Source organism: Ascaphus truei, chromosome 5 (assembly GCF_040206685.1).
Source record: "Ascaphus truei isolate aAscTru1 chromosome 5, aAscTru1.hap1, whole genome shotgun sequence".
Taxonomy (NCBI): Eukaryota; Metazoa; Chordata; class Amphibia; order Anura; family Ascaphidae; genus Ascaphus; species Ascaphus truei.
In genome coordinates, this window is record NC_134487.1 from 82,091,048 (window position 1) to 82,112,020 (window position 20,973).

Genomic DNA, 20,973 nt, shown 5'->3' on the forward strand with positions numbered 1-20,973 from the left:
GTTAAGACCAGGGCCTCAATAGGATGTACTGTGGTTCAACAGCCAGAGCTTATCACTCCACGATGCATTCCTCAAGACTCCTCTACTCCCTATTCAAGCCAATTTCAGTGATGCTCTAGGGAGGGTTACGCTGACATGTCAGTTTCTGATTTGCTAACAGACTCTTTAGAAGGGACTTGAGCAGGTCTGCCTGTGTGAAAGACTGTCTGCCCTTAATGGTAGCATACCAATCTAAAAGTATTGGCAATGCTTAAAAGTCCAGCTAGGCCATACCTCTACAGCTCATTATCAGAACACAAAGAATCAAATAATATGTACAAAAATACAACATTTACAGAAAATATGCAAACAATTTTGTGAAGCATTCTTAAAGACATTCGTACATCTCTAGTTGATATGCTGTTTTGATTAAAAACTCACTGATTCACACTCTTCAGTTAAATATTAAATAAACAAGTTTATTGTATTAATTAGAAATAGATTAAAGGCAATAGTGCTATTTATTGATGTATCTGAACCAAGACCTTGTTTTTCTTTTACTAGCATTTCAAACCTCCTACACAGTGGTGGAAAACACTAAAACATATTTGGTTTGCAATAAACTGTGCACAGATGGCAAATTTATTGCAATAGTCAATCCAATTGCCAATATTCCCAAGTTGAAAAAGCAGGGACAGCATGCTACAATACGAAAGAATGTAATCGCATATTTAAACACAGTTGTAAAGCTGCATGCCTCCATTCAAAGGCTTTTCAATATTTTCACTATTTGCTGGTTGTTACACAGTACCTGCATAGAAGCCCTACCAGTGAACCAAAAGTAGCAAATGTCATTGGACATATTTGGTGGAAGGAATATCTATTCCAAATATCAGGTGCTTCCAAAGACATCACTATTTTTCATTTACTCGTACGCAAAAAAGTTACTGCCAGCAATTTGTTTTTGTCAGGGAAACACCTCACAAGATAAAAATTTAATTACAGTATTTACAATCATGTATTTCAAAATGTCTTGGAGCCATATTGGTCCTGGAGAAATGTAGATTTGTTGCAGGTTGTAATATCTGCTTACGGTTCTTAGTAGATAAGCCTCTCCAGTAGAGGGGGGCCATAAAGAAACAAAGGAGTAAGGGAGATTGTGACAGTGATGGGTTAACCAGGCTCACTAATAAAGGTAAAGCCTTTTGGGGCTGGATTGCCCCTGAGTCACGTGATGGGGTCCTAGAGTGTCAGCTCTTCGACCTGGCTGTCGTGTATGCACTACTATGCATTGTGTGAAAATATGCTACAATAAAGAATTATTGTGTTTTTGCCTTTCCAGGAGTGCCAGCAAGCTGGAATTGCTAGGCTATGAGTTTCAGGGTGGGTTTGACGGAAAAAGTATTTACAGATTGTGTCTATGTAGCGGAATTCCCAAGTTACAGGACACCCCAAAGATGTACCCAGGACTCGGGTAAGATTCTCGGATACATTGAAGCACAATGCTCCAGTCAAATTCCTACCCTGAAAAGTTCTTGCAGCTCACTGCCAGGAGTCCCTGTTTCAGCACAGACCAGAGAGGTATAGATGGGCATAGGGATTTGTCTATCTATATTTGGTTATAGTCAGGAGTCCCTGGTTTAGGGGGAGTCCCCCACGGTATATGCCCAAACCCCCGAACCCGGTATCGGAGTTCGGGTATCTCCAACTGTGTATAAGGTTGTGCAAGTAAAATTATTTCTAAGTCCAGCTTCGGTACAATTGAAGCAACCCTGAAAATGAACCTAAGCGTTATTTGAAGCAACTTTTATGAAAACTTCTTATAGGAAGGTCTAGGAGCTCTGAAAATGAACATGTGCATCTTTTCAGTAGATCCTAGGGGATAAGGGACTTAGGAGAATTTTGTATGGTTTTTATTAACATGGTGTATAACAGAGTATATGTGTATGCCCTGTATATGAACTGGGGAATTTCCAAGTCCATGGTTCCGAGAGACCAGATGGTCACCAGGCTTGGTGCCACTGTGTCTGGTCTAGTCCCGGACATGAAAGTCTCAGAGATGCCAAGGTGTTAGGGTGGGTGGAGTACCGGAGTTACACTCAAGTACCCACGTCCTAACATGAATAATGGCTATCCGGCAACTATTTGCCCAGCCCCAGACTCTGAGGAGCCTGGCACAACGGGGGGTTCAATATGCTAAGTTGCACAGGTGCCAGGTGGGCGCATGCCCCTTAGCAGAATTATAAATCAGTGCCCGCCCGGCTTCACAGTACCGGCAAATATGTGATAGGCTGGTAGGAAAATTCCCATACGCTGATTGGCTGTAGCGGTTTGTGAATGGGACTGAAAATCCTATATGAAACCTAGCAGCCAATCAGGTCAAGAGATTCTAACCACCAAGACAGCAGCGGCAGATTTTAATTGAACAAAAGATGCTCTGAGAGAAATAGACGCTTGCCGGCTTCAGACATTTCAAGGCGAGAAATTTTGTAAGTCCCACTTTTCGGGGCCAAGTTTTCAGAATAGAACGTAGCGGTCGTGGCTGGAGCTGCAAGCCAAAAAGAGTACCAGGAGGTTTGGTACTATCTCCCGGTCAATGGATTTTGGCATCTCCGGAGCAGATATAGTGGTGGCGTCTGGTAACGCATGCTGAGTCGAGTTCCAGGACTTTTGCGGGTACATCCCGCTCAACCAATGATTTTCTTTTAAGGACTATCTGAGTTAGGAATGGTTAGGTTTTTTTTAGCCCAGATCTCCCAGTAAGTGTGTTTCCCTCTGTATCATTGTAATCCACTTTGTGTACGTCTGTTTCAATGGAATAAATTACAATTTGTTTTGCTCAATGAATGATTCTGGTTTAAAGGTGTAATTGCCTGGTCTCCCGCGATAGAGATAGAACATATATATTGTGTAGTATTACAGGAGAAAACAAGGGTCTCGTAGGCACTCATGTGCCAGATGTACAGTACATCATGCCTACTGAATACTTAATTGTTGCGTTTGCTCTGTTCACATTTCATTGTTGTCATTGAAGAACCCTAATGATTGCCCCTTAAAAGGTATCAAGAACCGAAAATGAATCCAATTAGCTCACAAAAGGATGCCTTGTAGAATCATGTACACAATTCTGTAAATAACATGATGTTTTAAAACCTCCCATAAGATATATTATAGTTTGTAAGACATCCACCTTCTGAAATCTAATTCTTTAAAATAAAATGGATTCATAAGTATTTGTCTAAAGATAATTGAAAATGGTTAATATATATTCCCCAGGCACACGTACCACAAAGAGAGAGAGCAAGACAGCTTTAAAGCAATACAAGGGTGGTCATTTTCAAAATGTCCCTAATGCAAAATGGCTGCTACACTGGTGTAAGGAAATAGCAAAACATTTCTCATGCAAAAAGAAAAACATTTTCCCTGTGATTTTATTTTCCTTTAGTAAATCTGGTGATAATCTATTGCAAATGTTTTGCAGCAGGGAGACACTGACAAATTAACCTTATAGTGTAACTCTGGGAATAGATTTAACAGATCTAGTTTAGGTCTTTGTAGGAAAAGGGTTAATAAGTGAATCTGTGAAGCCTTTTTGTAGGAATTAATATGTTGGCCTAGTGATTGGAGAGAAGCTCCAACAAATATAGGCATAACCAGATTAGAACCCCACCCCTCTCAAAATATACATTTAATATAGCCAGTTGAGATTACAACAATATTGGTGAGTTTAGAAGCCTGAAAGGGTGGGGTATACTGTATACCGAGAATCTAGAATAATCAGTAGATATAGTGGTCGTACCATCATGTAGATTAGAGGGGCTTAACTCCAGTCCTCAACACCCCCAACAGGTTAGGTTTTAAGGATATCCCAGCTTCGGCACAGGTGGCTCAGTCTTCGAATGTTGGAGAGCGTGGCAGTGAGAAAGCAAGGATAGCCTTACAAGAGAAGAGCTTGAGGCTGGGGCTTTTTAAAGCTATAGCAGGACACGTACTGTAAATACAGTACCTATTGAAATACAAAATCAGAGATAAAGCAGGAGACGTTCGTTACTTGTGACCTCCTGGCCACATTCATGGAAGTCTCCAACATTTCCCAGTAAACTCCTTTGCCACTTCAGCAAGAAAAAAAGAATGACCCTAATGATTAATCAGCTGGACGAAAGAGGTTATTTTTCTTTCATGGACTAGGATTGTTGGCACACAATACATTATTTCCTGTTTTGTACTAGAATAATCAATAGTCACCAGGAAACCACATTCATAGGTTACATTTGCTTTGAATTTTCTTACCTTTGCAAACTTTGCAACAGCTGTGCTTCAAGGAGATTTGTTGGGACTGCGGACAATTCAAGGTTAAGCACTCCGGAAACTCAACACGTTGCATTTTATTGCCCTGCAAAAATAATGTACAATACTATGAAGCATAAATGATCAAAAAGGGAAAATGTAACACATTTTGGAAATACATGAGCTTATGATAGTAAAAATAGATCTTAACCATTGTAACAAAGATTCTATTATCTACATGAAGTCAACAAATATTGCAGGTCTCATCCTGTTGTGACCTTGCTACCAATACAGTACTTATGTGCCTCATTTATTTGATACTTCTGTTGTTTATAATGAAATTATGAACTTGAAGTGCTGAAGTCAGCAGAACAGATAGCCCCTTGCTGTTAACGGTTTATATGGCACTATCTGTGAAGCTCAAAGTCATACTGTACGGTTTATGTCTTTCTAATATAGACAAGATTAGTCACTATACTAGTAATCAACCTTTTTAAAAACAAGTACAGCATATGAAACAGAGTCTCTGAGTTTCTACTTGACATGACCTAACCCAGTTTGCTCTGTGGAAGTTTCTGTGATTATTTCCAAGCGCCTTATTCTATATTGTCCAAAGCAGCCGTTCAGGCTGTTTAAGGCTGAAAATCCCTATTGAAGTCAATGAGGTTTTCGGATGAAAATGGCCTTGCCGGAGAATATATAATTAACCCCTAAATGGGAAAAAACGTGCAACATTTGGGCAAAAGCTATTTATCAATTTGGAAAGCCAAAAAATGTATACAACTTATTTTTTTCCATGCAAATGTGTGCAAAACGTGCCAAATATTTTTACAACTTTCACAACAATCTTGTTCCTAAATTGTCAAATTGCAGTTAGGGTAAGTGGAAATGTGTGGGTTCAGGGCTATCTTTCAGATGCAGACACTAACGCAGGCAGAGGCTTAAAAGTAGCAGCTGTAATCAGAGCAGCCTTTATTGCAGCATACAGATGTTTACAGAAACCAAAAACCTTAAATAAAATAATGCAGTGGCTGCTACTTCCTTGTAGGTCCCCACCTTAGTACTTTGCAAGGGGTTTTCTGTCCACTCTAGAGCAGGGGAGCACAATCTTTCTCCCCTGCACCCCCCTGCCGGCTGTCCTGCTCTCCGCGCGCCCCCCTCCCTCCACCTCCTTACTGTGGTTCCCGGCGTCTGGGCGTCATGAAGTCACGGTGCCATAGCAATGCGACGTCACATGACCCATGATGCCGTATTGCCATGGCGACGTGTCTCCAGATGGCGGGTGAACCATGGTAAGTAAGGTTTACAGAGGCCTTCGCCTCTTTCACTTAATTTAAGTGCCTTCGGGAAGCGTGCGGGGCCTCTGTAAACCCTGCGTCCCCCGCAGTTAATCTTGCGCCCCCCAGTTTGCGCACACCGCTGTTCTAGAGCTATAACCAGTGTCTCTCTCCAGGCTTAGACAGCCTGTGCTGTTCTCCCTGCCTTTTTATTATCCCAGTGTGGCTAATAAGCACCCATTGCAGTTCCCCATGTGCTGTGTTGCAGGCACTCTGAAGCCACTACGGAATTCTCTACTTCTCTAGGATGGGCTATAACTGGTAATATACCAAATGGTCTTGGCTTGACAAAGGGTTTAAAATGGATAGATATGTTGCCCTCCTCTTGGTGGCTGCAAATGTTTCTCTACATATATTTTCTAACACTAAACACTACATTATATGGTATATGCTCAAATGGTGGTGTGGCACAATATACGCATTTCTGGTTATGCTGTTTAACGGTGTTTGCCCAGGCCCATGTCATATTGCCCCACCTACACTGGCGACACACTTTATTCGAGCTCGGCTAGTCCCACGAATTCGGGTATACCCGGGTGTATTGAGGTTTGTGACTGTTTTCTGCCCGAGTGCATTGCGTTATTTTCCAGGCAGGGATTGAAGCATTTTATTCCCGCTGGCTGCAATACTGCACAGTATATATATATATATACTGCATTACAATTCATGAATTTATGCCATCTGGTAGACACGCGAAGCATTGCAGCCTATTAAATCCTAATCATTATCATTTAACAGATCAGCCGCCCGTCAGCCAGGCATGAACCCAGGCTGGGAAGGCAAACACAACGGGGCTTGTCAGAGGTGAGGAGCGGCGCATTCCAGGTATCTGCCAGGTACATACTGGGTATTTGCTCGAATAAAGTGTGTCGGTGCAGTATATGGACACTGACCCTTGTTACATGAAGTGTAATGTGGTGCACCTGCTGGCTTACAGAATCCCTGAGTCTCCCGCGATGGTATGGGGGATAACATCAGGACTGGCTTATGAAAGTAGGGGTGTGTTAGGTACCTTATGCTGTTGCAGTGCGTGCTCGGAGAGAGTGGTGTAAGGTTCCGCGGCGGCCCGGCAGTATAGGGCGCTGCCATGTTTATTGCGCAACATTCAGAGGGCACTGGCAGAGCAGAGAGGTCGCGCATGCTCAATGCAAGCGCGAGAACGACGGGCCAATAAGGGAAAGGCTCTGTTGGTGTACCACAACTCCCATGAGCTCTAGCGCAGTCACCTGATGCCCAGAAGCCAATCAGAGGGCTGGAATCGGGGGAGGAGGAAAGAGAAGCGTGGGGGAGAGACCACGCTAGGAGAGGGGAACCGGAGGGCGAAGGAAGAGGTAGTGTGGGTGCAGGGGGTCCGTGACCCGTCTGCATAGGACAGATCTTCCCCGCAGGCCCTAAGATTATCCCTGAGCCACCGTAGAGTGAGTTGCTGCAGGGACGCCCTATAGTGGTAGCGTTATCCTCTTACTGAGTAACAGTTAGGGACAAAGTACAGAGTTGCGGTTGCTGCAGTCATCTGGGACCAGGTTGCTGAGCATCGTGACATCAGAAAGCAAAGCGTTGGATCGACGGATGCTTTTTTGAAGCTGTTACCGGTCACCGAAGTGACCCGAAGGTATTTACCACAAGTGCACCAACACCGGTCAACAGGCGCTGATCCCGCCTTAGGAAACACTATTTGGGGACACTAGTGGAGTGGCCAAAGGGCTGAGCCTATATAACTATTTAGTATATGGACACGGGGTGGGTCATGCGGTGACGGGACAGAGATAGGAGATTGGCCAAGCCACTAGCGTTATGAGTACAAGTTATGGTGTGATATGTGTTATTACCACGGTTAGTTATCAAAGGTTATTATGGCGTTACAGTAAAACAGTTCAAAGCATATGTGTTGTTATGTTTCTTGCCCGGGGGAATCTTACATGATGGGGTTCCTGGGTAAGTGGAGGTGCTGCCGTTAGTATAAAGTGTTACCCCAGGCTCCCAGCTAGCGGAGGCTCAGATCTCCTGGAGCCACAGGTGTGTGCAGTACCCGTAGTCTCTTTAGAGCGTCAGAAAAAGGGCTACATGAGGTAGTGCTGAGTTATACTCACTCATGGTACAGCGCATCCATTTCTTCAAGATCCCCATCGTAGTAGGGAGGAGTCTCTGAAAGAGAACCTTTATGTGCACCTTCTTCCCAAGTGACTCCACAATCAGGACAGAAGCGATCTCTTTCTTTGGCATCCTTTATTGTCACCATACATGGACAGCCGCCCATCATAGGGGCCGGTCTTCTAGCCGCTCATCTCAGGTTGCCAACCCAAAGGATGTCCCTGGACACCACTCCTAGTCAGGGCCCTAGAAGCTGTCCTTGCTCTTCACTTACTCCATGATTGAGTAAGAGGAATAGTCTGCCCACACCTCTCCCCTAAGGGAGGGCCACAAAAGCTGCCAAAGCCTTGACAGTTTGCTGGGTCAGACCAGTCTCACTCAGGTAGGGTGAGACAACTAACTAAATACAGGATGTGCTGCATATTATATAGATTCAGTAGGCACCACCCCTATGTCACTGTAAGTGGACACAGAGCCTGATGTCACTTCCTTCACTAGATATTACACAGCACAGGAGTGTGAGGGCAAACCCCATGATTACTCCTGGCAGACCTGCCCTTAACAGGGATTATTGCACAGGAGGAGAAAGACATGTAACCCCAAAACTACACAGGGCTACACCTGTTATTTCTGCTTTTTCTTGACTATTTTATAAAAGTCTTTTTGATTTGCCTACCAATTTATGAGCCTGCATTGTGGTGCTGTTGGATCTCTCTGTTTTGTGGTTCCACAAGTCCAGCACCACACCCATAACCCCCTCATTTATGGCCAAGTTTAATATTTTATGACTTTCGTCAGGTGCACATGTTCATTGTTAGCTCTGCAGTGAACACAGGCGTGTATTAAAACAATGACAACTTAGCCCTTCTATAGTCAAACTACTGTGAAAATGCTATTCCCGAATGCTGACTTTAAGTGTCTCAGACACAGATTTTTTTTTGGTAATGAGTTTTAGTTGAAGACATTTTTTGCAAGGAATAATTACTTATGAATGTAAAAAGTAAAGATCCTGTTTTTGTCAGTGTAAAGGGGAAGTTCAGGTATTTGAGCCTATGCGTGGCTTTTGAAAAATGCCAATTAAAGTATTGATTTTGAAGATACAACTCTGTGGGTGTAATGCCCTATTAACTGTATTGAGGAAGTCCATGAATCTTCTAAAATATTTACCTAATGTTTGTGAAAAATGTTTATTCTATCATACTCCATTGTCATATATAGGTTCAAATGTCAGTCCCATTGGTCCTGGAGAAATGCAGAGTCATTATAGGTTGTGATACTTTTTAGGAGACCAACAGACTTTACAGATTAAAGGAGCTGTTCCCCCTGCAGAAATGTTTATCCCCCCTCCCCCCTCTATTTTTAACAAGGCAGTGTGGAAAGCAGGGGGTCTCTAGAGCTAAACAGCATTAATTTCAGCTTCGAAACCCTTGTCTCCCAAAATAATTACCAGGGAAGGTGCCATCTGTTCCTCCCCTCCAGAGTAAACAAAATGGAGGTTTAAATATCCCACATCACATGGGCCAATAGGAAGTCACAACAACATCCGTCACAGCTTCCTACTGCCCACGTCATGTGGTGGATTAAAAAACAACGAACCCCTGGCGGTATGAACCTTGGGATCCAGGGAGTCCCTGCAGCTCAAAATAATGCAGCTTCCCACCTACATCGGGAATGTTGGGGTCCTCACAGCTTCCCACCTACAGGAATGTATGCATTCAACGTGGAATTCACCAGAGCCTTTGAAACCTCATACTGTTGGTTTCTTCATCAGTACCATTGATGTTGGTCCTAATGTTAATCCCCTAAAAGGTATTGCAACCTATAAATAATATTTATTTATTTATAAAATATTTTACCAGGAAGTAATACATTGAGAGTTACCTCTCGTTTTCAAGTATGTCCTGGGCATTGTCATATATAATTATATATTAATCATATATTATAGTTTTTTTTGCACTTGACACCAAACTTCCTGTAGAACAAATACAGCTTCCATTGTGATTCTTTGGCTCACCCACTTGTAAAGATTTAATAATATTGCACACTGCAATAGTCAGAATCAAGATAATAGATTTTAGTGACTGAACGCACAGCCCAGCAAGCTCTAACCCAAATATAATATATATACACACACACACACACACACACATCAAAAGGAGTGCTACTGAGCGTGACCAAATGCATACAACAAAAGACAGAAAAGCCCAATGCAACATCCAATTTGACAAAATATATAGTAATTAGTATATAGTTTGGAGGTTAGTTGACCCTCCTCCCAGGGTTTAGGGTCACCCCTCCCCATTTTTTTAAAGGAAGGAAGGTTCTTTCATTATGCTGTATGGATGGACTCACTGCAATCATTCTCCCTCCACCAGAGGTAAAAGAGACGTTTCAACAGGTTAGTGTTAGGAGCTGCAAAATGTGGTTATGCATTGACGTTGGCTTGCAGGCTTATAATGCTTTGGCCAAAGGGTTTAACTAAATGACCCTTGTTTTTGAGAATATTATTATTGAAGTATTTAACTGTATATTAATTACTATATATTTTGTCAAATTGGATGTAACATTGTGATTTTCTGTCTTTTGTTGTATTTTAATGACCGAACAGAAAATTGATGTACTGTATAGACATGACTAACCAACACACAAGCATTTGTGAATTTCTGATGTTTGTTGGTTACAGTTGTAGCCCCCCTCTGGGGACTACTCAGTAATGTAAGGGGTTAATGGCCTTATCGGGTTAACTGGGTGGGATTACTATAGTGTTGTCCCTCCCCATCATGTGATTTAGGATGACTGTTCAGAAGGGATTGCCACTCCCTTGCATGTCTTGTGACCAGTGATATCCCCATAGGCAGATACAAGGGTATATATAGCTCCATCCAATGTTCTAGAAGTAGGTTCCTTGAAGTTCTGACAAAGAACATCACTGTGAGTCCTGTAAGTAGGCTGATGTATATAGATATAGATTTGAAGAGTGTCCTGTCCCTGTTTGTTTCAGTTAAGGAACATGCCTATATACAGTAGTTAGCGCCTATAGTAATGGCCCAAGATTGTTCTCATTCTGAAAAAGGAATGAGCATTTGCTTAGTAGGAGTTCTCAGAGCTGGGCACAGAGGGTTAAACAGTAAATAAGGCTCAAAATTAGGCTTACTTTATTCAAATGAAATGTAATAGTAGCACACAATTGTTTTTAAGGCACTTTGCATTTTATTTTGTAATTTAGAAGATACAAAAATGAAGTAAAAATGTGTAGCTTTTCTACTGTATTTGCAAGCTTGAAAATGCATATGCAAATGAATTTGAGTGCTATTGCACTAGCATATGGGTCTGCCAATAGGGATTTCACATTGCCATTAGATAAACTAAATAAAAAGCTTTATCTGCTTGTAAAATAAATGTACTTTAGAATAAATTACTTCTCCATCTGTATTATTTCTGCATTAGTGGATTTAAATCCAGAATCTGAGCTTTTATTATGCTCATTTACACTGCAGTTTTTTGTTTGACACACTGTTTCCAGAACTATTTAAACATGAACATTAGAGTAGAATGATTGAGCTGTTTCTGCTTCATGTTCATGTGGGAAAAACCCTTGTTGAAAGAACAGAACTGAAATGGTTTGTTTGTTTAGTGCTTTCCCTTTTTCCTTTATGGAGGACTTTAACATGAAGCACAGGCACAGAGTGTATGCACAGGCATTACAAATAAATTATTGCAACAGACCTTTCATGGGGATGAGTTTGGCTGCGTCCAGGGTCAGCGCTTAGGCGCTGATCCGTGCTGAGGCGCGCTCACGCTTCTCAGTGAGCCCCTGCAGCCGCAATGAGAGCGGCTTTAGCAGGGGCTCGCGCACGCTACCGCAAGCGTGCGGAAGAGTAGGTCTTTTTCAAAAGATAGATTTTCGCGCTCACGGGAGCGCAGGGCCGGTCACGTGAGCGGTTCGCCCCTCCCCCCACCCCCCTGACACGCCACCGGACGGCGCGCGGACCAAGGCCAGGGAAAGCACCCGCTTTCCCTCAGCCTCCGCACGGCTGCAGTCCTATGGACGCAGCCTAAAACAAAAGGTTATAGCCTAATCTATTTTGTATTAACACACTAAAAATAAACACTAAAAACGACATACGTTTAGATGAGCGGTTTACTTTTATCTGACGTATAATAAGTCAATTGTGTATTGAATATATAATTTATATATAACATATGGTGTTTTATGCAAAGTGGATATAATTTCAGCAATATAAGAAAAAAACATATACACAATATTACAGAAACATGGCTAACCCCTAAAACCCTCGATGCAAATATCGCCATTCAGGGATTCTCCATTTCTAAGAGAGATAGGTCAAAGAGAGAAGGAGGGGTGTTATTTTTTTATTGCAGAAACCTTACAATTTACACTGCTAAATTGCCCCCCAAGCCCACCCTCGTTTGAAATTCGTGTTGGAAAAATCTGCCTCCCCTTTTCTAAGCCCATCTTGCTTGCTGGCATCTACTGCCGCCCTAAAGCCCCTCTACAATCCCTGACTGATATCACCCAGTTTCTTGGCTCCATTTCCTCTCTGAATGAAAAGAGTGAGCTGCTAGTTCTTGGGGATTTCAACAGAAAATGGCTCGACCCTAAAAACCACAAAATCCAGATATAACTCAAGTCACTTATACTAACGCAACTCATTTCCCAACCCACACGGACAAACCTGAAATCTCACAACCATTCCTTGCTAGACTGGATTCTCTCCTCTAATCCAAGCAGAATCCAATCCTCTGGCATCCTTCCTGATATTTTCTTTGACCATGCAATAGTGTATGGTGTAAAGAAAATTAAATCACCCCAATCAAGGCCTGAAGTTCTCCTCACCAGAACATTTCAAAACTTTAACCCACAACCGTTTCTGGCTGACCTTATTACCAACTGCCCTTGGTACAGAATCGACTTAATTCTCGACCCCGATTCTGCGCTCAACTATTTCCAATTTGAATTCTTAAGACTCTGTGATACCCATCCTCCACTACGCAGAATAAGAGTACAGGGGACCTTATAGTGCTCTACCATTTCAGGGATACCTTGTGCAAAAGCTTCAAAGTAACTGGCACTACCAAGGATCTTAATAACTACAGATACCTGCGGAATATGTGCATATTGTCATATTTATATGCATTTCGCCTACCTGATAGCTATTAACCCCGTTGGGCTTTACACATGTTGGTAACTACTATTGGAACATCTCATTACCTTATAGGTTGCTTTATTTGCTATTTTGTAATTTATTTGTTGGGAGACACTGTCCTTATAGGACATAAGGGTATTACCCTTGATCGCAGTGATCTTGGGGAACAGAAATATAGGTAGCTGGTGCTTCAAGGGTTAATTGTATTCCTATAATACATGATTCTCTGCTAGGACCACTCCAATGTATAATAAATATACTGATAGTACAGCATCCCTTGCCAGGGAAAAGGGACTTGCACCTAGTGCTCACTGGCTCACATCTATAGGTACAAGATTGTCCCATATAGAGCTGACATCAAACTTAAGAAAACAGGAATAACTCACTGTATAGTTCCAAGGTCCTTCAGTGTGGTCCTGATCGCGGGTTCCAAACGGCTTGCTGATCCGCCCAGCAGGGTGAACAAACAAATATGGAGAAGAGGCATTGAATAAATGGATCATGACTGACCCCTAGGCACACTGCCCGAAACGCGTAGGTGCGTTGTACTGTTGCTTTTCTAGGGGTCAGTTATGATCCATTTATTCAATAAATAATTTTAATTTTACTTGTGAATCTTCTCCTGCTTTTTGGCAGTGCGCTGCATCTTCTCCATTTTTATCTTGGGGAACAGGACAGAAGGGGCATTTCGCCCCGAAATGTTGCCCCCCTTATTTTTGTCTTGTTCCCTCCCCCTTTTCCCCTTGTCTTTTCCCTTACCTTCACTTGCAGTTTGTTCTCCCATTCCACTTTTTCGTCACAATTTGTATGTTTGAATTATATTTGTAAACTGATTTTTGCTATTTTCAGTACTCTGAGAAGGAGTACAGTAGAATCTACATGCCATGGTATTTTGTGGCTATATTCTAGTAAAATCTCTTCTTGACATTTCGGCTTTTTTTCATCATTTCGTTTGAGTGCTGGGTACCCTTCCTTTGTGTTATATGTTATCAACAATATATTCCAGCCTAGCCATCAACAACCAAGTAATATCACTAAGGAGGATATTACTCTGACAAATCCCACTGACATTGCAAATGCATTCAATGATTACTTTGTGGGGTATGCTACTAAGTTATTAGCGAAACGCTACCCAAACCACAAACCTCGTTCTGAGAGTATCCCTATAGCCCCACCCTCTCCCAACACTGCCCCCAATTTTCAATTGGTCCCAGTATCTGAAGAGGAGATTACACAAGCGCTCCTCAAATTAAAACTAAGCAGCCAATGTGGACCTGACCTACTGCAATCCTAAGTTATATTGTATTGTATGTCTTTATTTATATAGCGCCATTAATGTACATAGCGCTTCACAGTAGTAATACATGGGGTAATCAAATAAATAACAGATAATATAAATAACAGATCATGGGAATAAGTGCTTTAGACATAAAAGTAACATTAAGGAAGAGGAGTCCCTGCCCCGAGGAGCTTACAGTCTAATTGGTAGGTAGGGAGAACGTACAGAGACAGTAGGAGGGAGTTCTGCAGGGGGCCAAGCTTGTGTTCAGAATATCCACAGTGCTATTCATATGCTTCTTTAAGCAAGTGTGTCTTAAGGTGGGTCTTAAAGGTGGATAGAGAGGGTGCAAGTCAGGTAATGAGGGGAAGGGCATTCCAGAGGTGTGGGGGCAGTCAGTGAAAAAGGTTTAAGGCGGGAGAGGGCTTTAGATACAAAGGGGGTAAAAAGAAGACATCCTTGAGAAGAACGCAAGAGTCTGGATGGTGCATAACGAGAAATTAGGGCAGAGATGTAAGGAGGAGCAGAAGAGTGTAAAGCTTTAAAAGTGAGGAGAAGAATGGAGTGTGAGATGCGGGATTTGATCGGAAGCCAGGAGAGGGATTTCATGAGGGGAGATGCTGAGACAGATCTAGGAAAGAGTAGAGTGATTCTGGCAGCAGCGTTTAGGATAGATTGTAGGGGAGACAGGTGAGAGGCAGGAAGGCCGGACAGCAGGAGGTTACAGTAATCAAGACGGGAGAGAATGAGGGCCTGAGTCAGAGTTTTAGCAGTCGAGCAACAGAGGAAAGGGCGTATCTTAGTTATATTGCGGAGGGAAAAGGGACAGGTTTTAGAAATGTTTTGAATATGAGGGGCGAATGTGAGAGAGGAGTCGAGTGTGACCCCTAGGCAGCGTGATTGGGCTACTGGGTGAATGATGGTAGTTCCAACAGTAATGTGGAAGGAGGTAGTAGGGCCAGGTTTGGGAGGAAGTATGAGGAGCTCTGTTTTAGCCATGTTGAGTTTAAGGCGACGGAGGGCCATCCAGGATGATATAGCAGAGAGACATTCAGAAACTTTGGTTTGCACAGCAGGTGTAAGGTCAGGTGTTGAAAAGTATATTTGTGTGTCGTCAGCATAGAGGTGATAATTAAACCCAAAAGATGTTATTAGGTCACCTAGAGAGAGTGTGTATAGAGAAAAGAGAAGAGGTCCCGGGACAGAACCCTGGGGTACCCCCACAGAGAGATCGATAGAGGAGGAGGAGGTGTTAGCAGAAGAGACACTGAAAGTACGATGGGAGAGGTAGTATGAGATCCAGTATAGAGCTTTGTTCCGAATACCAAGAGTATGGAGAATGTGAAGGAGAAGAGGGTGGTCCACAGTGTCAAATGCTGCAGAGAGGTCGAGTAATATGAGCAGAGTGTAATGACCTCTGTCTTTGGCAGCATGGAGGTCGTCAGTTATTTTAGTGAGGGCTGTTTCCGTGGAGTGAGCAGTGCGGAAGCCAGATTGTAGAGGGTCTAGGAGAGAATAGGTGTTGAGAAAATGGAGCAAACGAGAGAATACAAGACGTTCAAGGAGTTTAGAGGCAAAAGGCAGGAGGGAGACAGGTCGATAGTTAGAAAGACAGGTAGGGTCAAGCGTGCTGTTTTTGAGTAATGGTATGACTGCTGCATGTTTGAAGGAGGATGGAAAGGTTCCAGAGCAGAGGGAGGAGTTAAAAATGTGTGTGAGCGTAGGGATTATAGTAGGAGCAAGAGGTTTTAGGAGATGGGAGGGAATGGGGTCAAGAGGGCAAGTGGTAGAGGGAGAAGAGGCGATCAACAGTGACACATCCTCCTCTGTGACAGTGGAAAAAGAGTCAAGGAAGGCAGGAGGAGAATTAGGAAGAAGTGTAGGATGGGAGGAAGAAACAGAGGGGATGTTCCTAAGACTTTGTGCCCCAGCCATTGCCAAACCAATTGCTTCCCTAGTCAACTCTATTCTGTCTGGCAGTTTTCCAGGTCTTCAGGATATGGCCTGCAGAGTTGTCCCAATCTTCAAAAGTGAGGACAAAATCACTGTCTCAAACTACAGGCCAATTTCTCTTCTCCCAATACTATCCAAGGTCAGGGAAAAATGTGTTCACTCCCAATTAAGCGATTACTATACCAAGACAAATTTCAATAGCCAATTCCCATCTGGCTTTCACCCCAAACACTCCACGGTAATTACCCTGCTAAAAGTTTGCAATGAAACCCAGTGTGGAATGGAACTGGGACAACTCACTGGTGCAATATTCCTAGATTTTGTAAAGGCTTTTGATACAATTGATCATATTATCTTGCTTAACAAACTCCAGTGCTCTGGAATAGGGAAGCATCCTTAAAAAAGGTTTAATCCCTACCTATCAGGTAGATCCCAACATATGTCTATCTCAGGCACTAACTCCAACCCCTTGGATATCACCTGTGGTGTCTCGCAGGGCTCTGTTCTGGGGCCGCTACTCTTCACAGTGTTCATCAGTGATCTTCCTACAGCTTGTAAGGGAGCTTTAATACACATGTACTGTATGCAGATGACACAATCTTATATGCACACAGCCCAAGCCTCTCCAACCTTGAACACGTACTTTAATCTGACTTTGAGACTTGAAAATTGGATTTCCCAAAACAAACTGTTTTTAAACACTGACAAGACTGTGACAATGGTATTTGGGACTAAGGCTACATTTTAAAATCTTCCAATGACTGAGCTCCAGATCATAACCAATGCTACTGTAATACCACCCTAGCTCCTGTTACTAGTTGTAAATACTTGGGCATATGTTTGACTCCCATTTAACATTTGGGATGCACATTGATACCCTGACATCCAAAACGTATGACAAACTAGGTGTACTTTATAGGACCAAATCCTCCCTAAGTCTGCTGGTCAGCAAGCGCATTGCACAGCAGATGCTTTTGCCAATTAGCAACTATGGGGACATAGTATATCGCTTGGCACCCCAGACCCACCGTAGCAAACTTTATACCCTGTACAATTCAATATGTCATTTTGTTCTCCAATGCAACTACTACACACCACTGCAAAATTCTCAAAGAACTAGATTGGTCAAAACTTGAGTCCTTCAAAAACCTTCTGGGCAAGCTACCTGTGTATATGAACAAGCTCCTCACCCCTACCACATGCAGGACTTATCATCTGAGATCTGACGCCAAAAGACTGTTCATGGTCCCAAGGTTCAGCAAAGTATGCTTCTCCTCTTAGCGTGCACCCCAAAACTGGAACAATCTACTGGAGACACTCACATCCACCACCAGTCTAAGTTTTATCAAAACTAAAGCTGTACTAAACTAAATGAGAAACATAAACCCCATACGCAGCACTCTAACACCCCTCTGGGTGATTAGTGAGTAAATTAAAGGAATATATTTATTAGAACATGTTTAATGAAATGAAGGTCATTAAAATAACATACAATGACGCATAGGAGATTCCAAGAGGAGTAACACAATGGAAAATCTGGATCTATACATGAAAGGGATATGGTAATATTTAATACCACTACCCCTGAATACACCCCTCTGGGAATGATTGTGTATAAATGAGAAAAGGTGAAGACGTAAACCACCAAGTGAAGGTAGCCTGAGACTGATAATGATGGTAAAATAATGGTCCTCTAAGCACTAATAATGTTGGCGGGATGCCAGGTGAGCTACTGGAAATATCAATGCACTTTGCAGGGAGCCCGTTGTTCCCGAACTAACACTCTAACATTCGTAATGTGTGGAATGATACACCGCCCTGGGACAGTGGTGAAAGGTGTAGTAGGAACTGCTCCCTTATGCGTGTAAGCTATTATTTTGTGGCCAGATAAATCCACTCACCACAGATGTCTATATAGTGCCCAGAGGGTTACAACAATAGTAGCTGGTATATGGTAACTCTGGTTGCAACAAGGAAGACTGCAACTAAGTGTTGTAATTGCAAGCACAATAACTATACCAGATCCAGTGTGTGTAAACAGTGATCTAATTCAGGGGTGCACAAACTTATTGAGCTGCGCCACCCTGCCTAGCAGCCGCAGCGTTCACGCCCCCTTCTTTAATGACTCGGCGTCAAATGATGTTGCGGGTCATGTGACGTCACGTGACCCCACAGCGTCATTTGACGTGCGTTGCCATGGCAGCGCATAGCCAAAGACCCGCAGAGAGCAGGTGAGGGAGTCACGCCTCCCTCTGCATTTCATTTAAATGCTGTGGGGAAGAGCGCAGGGCCTCTGTAACCGCCACACCACCCCTAGAAATTCAGGGGGGGCGCACCCCTGATCTAATTACCAGATCAATGAAAACACTGACTGCACGTGGGTTGTGACAAGTAATCCAGGCTGATAAGCTGCTATACGGTGACCCTAATAGTGAGAGAGGAAACCGTATCAATATTGCTAATTAGTATTGTAGTTGATACAGTAGCTGAGGAAAACCACTGAGAACTAGTTGAGACACAATCCATGGCTCCAATAATGTTGTTAATATATAAATGGTGGTTGAGACATGGCACCAATTAGAGTAAATGAGCTCTAATAATAATATCGGCTATTTAAATGACACACTTGTAGTGAACAGATCACTCATCCTGACGGAGTTTTGTAATGCACATAGATCATCTTATGGATCGGCTGGTTACAGTCTGTACGAAAACCAACTAATGCTCTGTGGGTAGTGAGAAATAGTGTAGCAGGAACATACTGTACTGTAGATCAGCTACTAGTATGCGGGCAATTAAATAGGGTCACTGTATGCTATGTATTTGTTTTAACTGTGTGTGAGTGGTGCCTCAAAGATTGTTCCCCACAAACGATTTTAATCTAATTGCTCTAATCTAACAGTGTGGTTAATACATAAATGGTGGTTGAGACACGGCACCAATTAGAGTAAATGAGCTCTAATAATATCAGCTATTTAAATGACACACTTGTAGTGAACAGATCACTCACCCTGATCAATAGACGGAGTATTAAGCAGGTGAAAATGTATAATCTATAGATGTAAGAGTGTCCTCGTTACATATAGGTGCTTAAGTAGTATCAGAGGGCTAAAAAAGGAGAGCCCCCCCCAAAAAATACATATATTGTGTAAGTAGCCACGTGACCACATGCTTAATACTCCGTCTATTGATCAGGGTGTGTGATCTGTTCACTACAAGTGTGTCATTTAAATAGCTGATATTATTAGAGCTCATTTACTCTAATTGGTGCCGTGTCTCAACCACCATTTATGTATTAACAACACTGTTAGATTAGAGCAAATAGATTAAGGCAATTAGATCACTCTTTACACACACTGGGTCTTTTCTAGCTACAGTGCCTGCAATTACACCAGTAAGTGCCTGCAATTACACCACTAAGTTACTTAGCCGCGGTCTTCCTTGTTGCAACCAGAGTTGCGATATACCAGCAACCACTGTTGCAACCCTCTCGGCACTATACAGACATCTGTGGCGAGTGCATGTATCTTGAACCAAGATCACAGCTTACACGCATAAGGGAGAAGTTCCTACTATACCTTCCACCACTCACCCAGGGTGGTGAATCATTTCACACATTACGAGTGTTGGAGTGTTAGTTCTGGTTCCGCAGGCTTTTTGCAAAGTGTATTGATATTTTCAGTAGCTAATTACTAATCAGCAATATAGATACGGTTTCCCTTCTCACTATTAGGGTCACCATAAAGCAGCTTATCAGCCTGGATTACTTGTCACAACCCACGTGCAGTCAGTGTTTTAATTAATCTGGTCGTTAGATCACTGTTTACACACACTGGGTCTGGTATAGCTATTGTGCTTGCAATTATAACACTAAGTTACTTAGTTGGGGTGAGTGCATGTATCTGGCAACAAGATCACAGCTTACACGCATAAGGTGGCGTCCATGCTGCCGAAGACTGTGCAGAGCGATCACATTACTTTAAAGCAGACATATTTCTTTCTTTTCTGAGGTAGGTGTAGTAAGCAGCAATAAGGCAATGAAGCTCCTTCCTCTGGCTCAGCTCTGTGGAACTGAAGTAAAGCAGGGTGTTGTTGACTCCTCTCATGACAAAGGTGGTCTCCGATTGGTTCTTGGTGTTGCCCTCTCCCCATGGTGGAATATAGGGCAGGGGCATGGCAGATCAAAGAGTGACTTGGCTCCGGCTGAGCCAGTCACAGCGATGGGCGGGGTGTTGGTTTGGCGCCGAATAGCTTGCACTAACTTTTGCAGAAAGCTTGCATCTGGCTTTGCAAGCCCATGCGGTCCCATTTTTTTATGGCGGGAACGCCATTTTGAGAAAACAGCTCATGCGGTAAACTCCATTTTGAGTACCCAGCACAGTCCATAGAAAGAGAAGGTACACAGGGTCCCCATCAACAACTGAAAAGGCTCATTCCTTATACTGAGCACAATAGACAGTCCATAGTGAACTTAGTATCACAGGGTCCCCAGCACCAACTGAAAGGGCCCATCCCTATTTTGAGCAAGATGAAGTCTACACGCTCCCATGACAATTTCCCACAGGGAAGCACATTTTCTTAAGGTACCCAGGGTCCCAAGCAACAACTGAAAAGGCCCTGGCCCTACAGTAGTATTTTCCTTTAAGCCGCTAGGAGGGTACACGCTCCCTGGACAATTTCCCACAGGGTGCACCTCAACTGTCTCTGTTTTCCTCATGAAGGGTATCCACGCTCCCTGGAACAATTCCCTCAGGGTACACCCCAACAGAGTCTCTTACTTTGGTCTAGGCACCATCTCTCTTGTGTAGCCACAGAGAGAGGTTCCCCCTTCCTTAACTCGAATTGGTGCCCAGGGTTCCTGGTGAAGAATAAGAAGCCT

At 43.0% G+C, this 20,973-nt stretch overlaps 1 protein-coding gene across 2 annotated transcripts in view; it reads right to left on the reverse strand.

Annotated features, from left to right (window-relative positions):
• The window catches only part of NELL2 (neural EGFL like 2), a 375,157-nt gene that overhangs the window by 169,374 nt on the left and 184,810 nt on the right, over positions 1 to 20,973 (reverse strand). For both annotated transcript variants that reach the window (XM_075600120.1, XM_075600119.1), the window contains exon 11: positions 4,270 to 4,372. In XM_075600120.1, the coding sequence (XP_075456235.1) occupies positions 4,270 to 4,372 (103 nt within the window). The remainder of the gene's footprint in view (positions 1 to 4,269; positions 4,373 to 20,973) is intronic.